Here is a 9,235-nt window from a genome sequence, read left to right as displayed (position 1 = left end):
CTCTTTTAAGGTGGGTGAAGTTATCTACACTGGCTTAGGAGCCTGATAGTTGAGGGATAATAAATGTTCCTGAACCTGGTGGTGTGGGACCTGAGGCTCCTGTACCTCGTTCCTGATGGTTGAGGGGTAATAACTCTTCCAGAACCTGGTGGTGTGGGACCTGAGGCTCCTGTACTTCCTTCCTGATGGTTGAGGGGTAATAACTCTTCCTGAACCTGGTGGTGTGGGACCTGAGGCTCCTGTACCTCCTTCCCGATGGTTGAGGGGTAATAACTCTTCCTGAACCTGGTGGTGTGGGACCTGAGGCTCCTGTACCTCCTTCCTGATGGTTGAGGGGTAATAACTCTTCCTGAACCTGGTGGTGTGGGACCTGAGGCTCCTGTACTTCCTTCCTGATGGTTGAGGGGTAATAACTCTTCCTGAACCTGGTGGTGTGGGACCTGAGGCTCCTGTACCTCGTTCCTGATGTTTGAGGGGTAATAACTCTTCCTGAACCTGGTGGTGTGGGACCTGAGGCTCCTGTACCTCGTTCCTGATGACAGCTGTGAGAAGAGATCGGGGCCCTTGTTAATGGCTGCTGCTTTCTCGTGCCAGTGGTGGGATGGTGTTACCTGTGAGGGACTGTTTCTCACACTTCTGTGCTACAGATTCACCTCCACCTTATGTCCTACAGGAACGGCATCTGGCGTCCCATCGGAAGAAGACGGATTCCTCAGCTGAGTGAACTCCCCCCTCCCCACCTCCTCCGCTTTATCTAACAGGGAAGAGCGAGGGAGGAGAGGAGACAGCGAGAGTGTGGGCGAACGAGAGGAGAAATCAAGAGAGAGGAGAGAAGGTTGCAAGAAAGAGAGAGAATTAAAAAGAAGTGGAAAGACAGAAAAGAAAAGGGGAGATTGAAGACCATGAGGGAGCAGGAAGGAGACTGAGAGTGCAGAGAATAGTCGGAGAGACCAGGGAGGATAAAGGAGAAGAGAGTACGAGAAACTAAAGGGGAAATAGTGAGAGTGCAGAGGGAGAGAGAGAGAAGGGAGGAGGGTGAAAGATCAGAGTGGAGAGCGAGAAGAGAGAAGGAGAGAGGGGAGAACAAAGAGGAGAGAGTGAGAGAGCAGGAAGAGAAGATCACAGGAGCGTGGAGAGAAAGAGGAGTGGAGAGCGGAGTGGATTGTGGGTGAGTGGGGAGAGTGTGAGGAGGGAAGAGAGGAGAAAGGGAGAAGTGAAGGATAGAGAGGATTGTGGGTGAGTGGGGAGAGTGTGAGGAGGGAAGAGAGGAGAAAGGGAGAAGTGAAGGATTTCCGGAGACCCCAGGCCAGGATGTGGTGGCAAACCGTGGCCGTGTGCCTGACGCTGGCCCCCAGGGCCCTGCCAGCCTCAGGACCCAGCAACGGGAGCCCAGAGGGGGGAGAGCGGGAGGTGACGGATGCCTGTTGGGGTTACTACGATGTGATGGGGCACTGGGACCCACCATTCAACTGCAGCACCGGTCCCTACCTGTACTGTTGTGGAAGCTGTCATTACCGCTTCTGCTGCCAGTTCCACAGCTACCGGCTGGCCCAGGCTGCCTGCAACAACTACCGGCTGCCCGCCTGGGCCGAGGGGGTGCCCAGCCCAGGCACTGGCCCCCGCCTGGGCCGCGGCGGATCGGGCGCCAGGGCGGGGGGGGCCGACTTCACGGGGGACGATGAAGACGAGGAGCAGCGCAGCCTCGGAGCGGGTCGAGCAAACGCCGCAGTCTACGTCGTCTGCGCTGGCCTGGCCCTGGTTCTGGGCGCCGGCATTGCTGCTAGGCTTGCATTCCGCAAAGCCGCCCGCGGGCCCCGCCACCTTAATGTCTCCAGGTAAGTCCCCGGGACAGGGCATTTCTGGAGGGGCATCCGGGGACCCCCTCTCAATCTACAGTATGGGGAGGAATGTATGGGGTTACTGTCTTAATGAACAATGTTGTGAGTGTATTACAGAGTCGGTTTACCACACTGGGAGGGTTGTATAGGGACCCCCTCTCAATCTACAGTATGGGGAAGAGTTATACAGAGTTTCTCACTCAGTATTGGGACATTATACAGAGTCGGTTTACCACACTGGGAGGGTCGTATAGGGACCCCCTCTCAATCTACAGTATGGGGAAGAGTTATACAGAGTTTCTCACTCAGTATTGGGACATTATACAGAGTCGGTTTACCACACTGGGAGGGTCGTATAGGGACCCCCTCTCAATCTACAGTATGGGGAAGAGTTATACAGAGTTTCTCACTCAGTATTGGGACATTATACAGAGTCGGTTTACCACACTGGGAGGGTCGTATAGGGACCCCCTCTCAATCTACAGTATGGGGAAGAGTTATACAGAGTTTCTCACTCAGTATTGGGACATTATACAGAGTCAGTATACCACACTGGGAGGGTCGTATAGGGACCCCCTCTCAATCTACAGTATGGGGAAGAGTTATACAGAGTTTCTCACTCAGTATTGGGACATTATACAGAGTCAGTATACCACACTGGGAGGGTCGTATAGGGACCCCCTCTCAATCTACAGTATGGGGAAGAGTTATACAGAGTTTCTCACTCAGTATTGGGACATTATACAGAGTCAGTATACCACACTGGGAGGGTCGTATAGGGACCCCCTCTCAATCTACAGTATGGGGAGGAATGTATGGGGTTACTGTCTTAATGAACCGTGTTGTGAGTGTATTACAGAGTCGGTTTACCACACTGGGAGGGTCGTACCAGGTTCCTCTAATGATACTGGGAGGAGTATATGGGGTGCCCAAGGACCTCCTCAAGATGCCCCATTTTCAGACAAGTACAGGGAGTTTCCCTCTCTATATACCATATTGGCTCTTCTACTCAGTAAGCTGCACTGGGAGGGGCGTACTGGGCTCCCTCTCGACCTCCACCATCAGCAGGTGTTCAATATCCCACATGGATGGGATTTGCAGACTGGTGAACATCTCTGTGCCATTCTGAACTGAATCTGTCCCCACCTACAGGGCCCTGGTCAGCATCCTGCGCCACCAGTCGGTCTCCACGCCGGACGCTGAGCAGAACAACCTGACCAACACTGGGAGCTCCGTGCCGGCCCCAGACAACCAGCCTCACATTGTCAAGAACCACTACACCCCAAGCAAGTCCTGCAAGAATCCCTCAGGTAGGCAGAGCTGGGGAAGGGGTTGTGAGGGTCACATTGGTCAAGGCTGTACTGTGCAGCTGGGGCTATCTGAGAGGGCAGGTTAAAGTACCCCTCTTAAAATGAGAGATCAGGAGGGACACCTGGGTTCCCTTCTAGATAAATGCCACTGGAGGTCTGGGGCAGATTACCTCCTCAAGGGCCGTTTCAGGAACCTCTATCGATATACCACATTGGGTGTGGTGTGTAGCGTTCGTCTGTCAGTATACAACACCGGGAGAGGTATAGGTGATTCCTGTATCGATATACCACACCGGGAGTAGTGTAAGTGATTCATGTATCGATATACCACACCGGGAGTGGGGTAGGTGATTCCTGAATCGATATACCACACCGGGAGTGGTGTAGGTGATTCCTGTATCGATATACCACACCAGGAATGGTGTAGGTGATTCCTCTATTGATATACCACACCGGGAGTGGTGTAGGTGATTCCTGTATCGATATACCACACCGGGAGTGGTGTAGGTGATTCCTCTATCGATATACCACACCGGGAGTGGTGTAGGTGATTCCTGTATCGATATACAACACCGGGAGTGGTGTAGGAGATCCCTCTATAGATATACCACACCGGGAGTGGTGTAGGTGATGATTCTATCGATATACCACACCGGAAGTGGTGTAGGTGATTCCTGTATCGATATACAACACCGGGAGTGGTGTAGGAGATTCCTCTATCGATATACCACACCGGGAGTGGTGTAGGTGATGATTCTATCGATATACCACACCGGAAGTGGTGTAGGTGATTCCTGTATCGATATACCACACCGGGAGTGGTGTAGGAGATTCCTCTCTCGATATACCACACTGGGAGTGGTGTAGGTGATTCCTGTATCGATATACCACATTCGGTGTGGTGTGTAGCGTTCGTCTGTCAGTATACAACACCGGGAGTGGTGTAGGTGATTCCTGTATCGATATACCACACCGGGAGTGGTGTAAGTGATTCCTGTATCGATATAACACACCGGGAGTGGGGTAGGTGATTCCTGTATCGATATACCACACCGGGAGTGGTGTAGGTGATTCCTGTATCGATATACCACACAGGGAATGGTGTAGGTGATTCCTCTATTGATATACCACACCGGGAGTGGTGCAGGTGATTCCTGTATTGATATACCACACCGGGAGTGGTGTAGGTGATTCCTCTATCGATATACCACACCGGGAGTGGTGTAGGTGATTCCTGTATCGATATACCACACTGGGAGTGCTGTAGGTGATTCCTGTATCGATATACCACACTGGGAGTGCTGTAGGTGATTCCTGTATCGATATACCACACTGGGAGTGCTGTAGGTGATTCCTGAATCGATGTACCACACCGGGAGTGGTGTAGGTGATTCCTGAATCGATATACCACACCGGGAGTGGTGTAGGTGATTCCTCTATCGATATACCACACCGGGAGTGGTGTAGGTGATTCCTCTAACGATATACCACACCGGGAGTGGTGTAGGTGATTCCTGTATCGATATACCACACCTGGAGTGGTGTAGGTGATTCCTCTATCGATATACCACACCGGGAGTGGTGTAGGTGATTCCTCTATCGATATACCACACCGGGAGTGGTGTAGGTGATTCCTGTATCGATATACCACACCGGGAGTGGTGTAGGTGATTCCGCTATCGATATACCACACCGGGAGTGGTGTAGGTGATTCCTCTATCGATATTCCACACCGGGAGTGGGGCAGGTGATTCCTCTCTCGATATACCACACTGGGAGTGGTGTAGGTGATTCCTGTATCGATATACCACATTCGGTGTGGTGTGTAGCGTTCGTCTGTCAGTATACAACACCGGGAGTGGTGTAGGTGATTCCTGTATCGATATACCACACCGGGAGTGGTGTAAGTGATTCCTGTATCGATATACCACACCGGGAGTGGGGTAGGTGATTCCTGTATCGATATACCACACCGGGAGTGGTGTAGGTGATTCCTGTATCGATATACCACACAGGGAATGGTGTAGGTGATTCCTCTATTGATATACCACACCGGGAGTGGTGTAGGTGATTCCTGTATTGATATACCACACCGGGAGTGGTGTAGGTGATTCCTCTATCGATATATCACACCGGGAGTGGTGTAGGTGATTCCTGTATCGATATACCACACCGGGATTGGTGTAGGTGATTCCTGTATCGATATACCACACCGGGAGTGGTGTAGGTGATTCCTGAATCGAAGTACCACACCGGGAGTGGTGTAGGTGAATCCTCTATCGATATACCACACCGGGAGTGGTGTAGGTGATTCCTCTATCGATATACCACACCAGGAGTGGTGTAGGTGATTCCTCTATCGATATTCCACACCGGGAGTGGTGCAGGTGATTCCTCTCTCGATATACCACACTGGGAGTGGTGTAGGTGATTCCTGTATCGATATACCACATTCGGTGTGGTGTGTAGCGTCCGTCTGTCAGTATACAACACCAGGAGTGGTGTAGGTGATTCCTGTATCGATATACCACACCGGGAGTGGTGTAAGTGATTCCTGTATCGATATACCACACCGGGAGTGGGGTAGGTGATTCCTGTATCGATATACCACACTGGGAGTGGTGTAGGTGATTCCTGTATCGATATACCACACCGGGAGTGGTGTAGGTGATTCCTCTATCGATATACCACACCGGGAGTGGTGTAGGTGATTCCTGTATCGATATACCACACCGGGAGTGGTGTAGGTGATTCCTCTATTGATATACCACACCGGGAGTGGTGTAGGTGATTCCTGTATTGATATACCACACCGGGAGTGGTGTAGGTGATTCCTGTATCGATATACCACACCGGGAGTGGTGTAGGTGATGATTCTATCGATATACCACACCGGGAGTGGTGTAGGTGATTTCTGTATCGATATACCACACCGGGAGTGGTGTAGGTGATTCCTGTATCGATATACCACACCGGGGGTGGTGTAGGTGATTCCTGTATCGATATACCACACCGGGAGTGGTGTAGGTGATTCCTGTATCGATATACCACACCGGGAGTGGTGTAGGTGATTCCTCTATCGATATACCACACCAGGAGTGGTGTAGGTGATTCCTGTATCGATATACCACACCGGGAGTGGTGTAGGTGATTCCTCTATCGATATACCACACCGGGAGTGGTGTAGGTGATTCCTGTATCGATATTCCACACCGGGAGTGGTGTAGGTGATTCCTCTATCGATATACCACACTGGGAGTGGGGTAGGAGATTCCTCTCTCGATATACCACACTGGGAGTGGTGTAGGTGATTCCTGTATCGATATACCACATTCGGTGTGGTGTGTAGCGTTCGTCTGTCAGTATACAACACCGGGAGTAGTGTAGGTGATTCCTGTATCGATATACCACACCGGGAGTGGGGTAGGTGATTCCTGTATCGATATACCACACCGGGAGTGGTGTACGTGATTCCTGTATCGATATACCACACCGGGAGTGGTGTAGGTGATTCCTGTATCAATATACCTCACCGGGAGTGGTGTAGGTGATGATTCTATCGATATACCACACCGGGAGTGGGGTAGGTGATTCCTGTATCGATATACCACACCGGGAGTGGTGTAGGTGATGATTCTATCGATATACCACACCGGGAGTGGTGTAGGTGATTCCTGTATCAATATACCTCACCGGGAGTGGTGTAGGTGATGATTCTATCGATATACCACACCTGGAGTGGTGTAGGTGATTCCTGTATCGATATACCACACCGGGAGTGGTGTAGGTGATTCCTCTATTGATATACCACACCGGGAGTGGTGTAGGTGATTCCTGTATTGATATACCACACCGGGAGTGGTGTAGGTGATTCCTCTATCGATATACCACACCGGGAGTGGTGTAGGTGATTCCTGTATCGATAAACCACACCGGGAGTGGTGTAGGTGATTCCTGTATCGATATACCACACCGGGAGTGGTGTAGGTGATTCCTGAATCGATATACCACACCGGGAGTGGTGTAGGTGATTCCGCTATCGATATACCACACCGGGAGTGGTGTAGGTGATTCCTGTATCGATATACCACACCGGGAGTGGTGTAGGTGATTCCTCTATCGATATACTACACCGGGAGTGGTGTAGGTGATTCCTCTATCGATATTCCACACCGGGAGTGGGACAGGTGATTCCTCTCTCGATATACCACACTGGGAGTGGTGTAGGTGATTCCTGTATCGATATACCACATTCGGTGTGGTGTGTAGCGTTCGTCTGTCAGTATACAACACCGGGAGTGGTGTAGGTGATTCCTGTATCGATATACCACACCGGGAGTGGTGTAGGTGATTCCTGTATCGATATACCACACCGGGAGTGGTGTAGGTGATTCCTGTATCGATATACCACACAGGGAATGGTGTAGGTGATTCCTCTATTGATATACCACACCGGGAGTGGTGTAGGTGATTCCTGTATCGATATACCACACCGGGAGTGGTGTAGGTGATTCCTGTATCGATATACCACACCGGGAGTGGTGTAGGTGATTCCTGTATCGATATACCACACAGGGAATGGTGTAGGTGATTCCTCTATTGATATACCACACCGGGAGTGGTGTAGGTGATTCCTGTATTGATATACCACACCGGGAGTGGTGTAGGTGATTCCTCTATTGATATACCACACCGGGAGTGGTGTAGGTGATTCCTGTATCGATATACCACACCGGGAGTAGTGTAGGTGATTCCTGTATCGATATACCACACCGGGAGTGGTGTAGGTGATTCCTGAATCGATGTACCACACCGGGAGTGGTGTAGGAGATTCCTCTATCGATATACCACACCGGGAGTGGTGTAGGTGATTCCTCTATCGATATACCACTCCAGGAGTGGTGTAGGTGATTCCTCTATCGATATTCCACACCGGGAGTGGTGCAGGTGATTCCTGAATCGATATACCACACCAGGAGTGGTGTAGGTGATTCCTGTATCGATATACCACACCGGGAGTGGTGTAGGTGATTCCTGAATCGATATACCACACCGGGAGTGGTGTAGGTGATTCCTGAATCGATGTACCACACCGGGAGTGGTGTAGGTGATTCCTGTATCGATATACCACACCGGGAGTGGTGTAGGTGATTCCTGAATCGATGTACCACACCGGGAGTGGTGTAGGTGATTCCTGTATCGATATACCACACCGGGAGTGGTGTAGGTGATTCCTGAATCGATGTACCACACCGGGAGTGGTGTAGGTGATTCCTCTATCGATATACCACACCGGGAGTGGTGTAGGTGATTCCGCTATCGATATACCACACCAGGAGTGGTGTAGGTGATTCCTCTATCGATATTCCACACCGGGAGTGGTGCAGGTGATTCCTCTCTCGATATACCACACTGGGAGTGGTGTAGGTCATTCCTGTATCGATATACCACATTCGGTGTGGTGTGTAGCGTCCGTCTGTCAGTATACAACACCAGGAGTGGTGTAGGTGATTCCTGTATCGATATACCACACCGGGAGTGGTGTAAGTGATTCCTGTATCGATATACCACACCGGGAGTGGTGTAGGTGATTCCTGTATTGATATACCACACCGGGAGTGGTGTAGGTGATTCCTCTATCGATATACCACACCGGGAGTGGTGTAGGTGATTCCTGTATCGATATACCACACTGGGAGTGGGGTAGGTGATTCCTGTATTGATATACCACACCGGGAGTGGTGTAGGTGATTCCTGTATTGATATACCACACCGGGAGTGGTGTAGGTGATTCCTGTATCGATATACCACACCGGGAGTGGTGTAGGTGATTCCTCTATTGATATACCACACCGGGAGTGGTGTAGGTGATTCCTGTATTGATATACCACACCGGGAGTGGTGTAGGTGATTCCTCTATCGATATACCACACCGGGAGTGGTGTAGGTGATTCCTGTATCGATATACCACACCGGGAGTGGGGTAGGTGATTCCTGTATTGATATACCACACCGGGTGTGGTGTAGGTGATTCCTGTATTGATATACCACACCGGGAGTGGTGTAGGTGATTCCTGTATCGATATA

General features: G+C 50.9%; 1 protein-coding gene across 1 annotated transcript in view; it reads left to right on the top strand.

The window, feature by feature from the left end:
* Positions 1-1,311: 1,311 nt before the first annotated feature.
* The window catches only part of LOC132385469 (protein shisa-7-like), a 298,999-nt gene continuing 291,075 nt past the window's right edge, over positions 1,312-9,235 (top strand). Inside the window, exons 1-2 of the mRNA XM_059957555.1 lie at positions 1,312-1,835; positions 2,991-3,148. Of these exons, the coding sequence (XP_059813538.1) occupies positions 1,312-1,835; positions 2,991-3,148 (682 nt within the window). The remainder of the gene's footprint in view (positions 1,836-2,990; positions 3,149-9,235) is intronic.

The sequence above is a fragment of the Hypanus sabinus genome, assembly GCF_030144855.1.
Source record: "Hypanus sabinus isolate sHypSab1 chromosome 24 unlocalized genomic scaffold, sHypSab1.hap1 SUPER_24_unloc_19, whole genome shotgun sequence".
NCBI lineage: Eukaryota > Metazoa > Chordata > Chondrichthyes > Myliobatiformes > Dasyatidae > Hypanus > Hypanus sabinus.
This window is presented reverse-complemented; position numbering and strand designations above follow the sequence as displayed.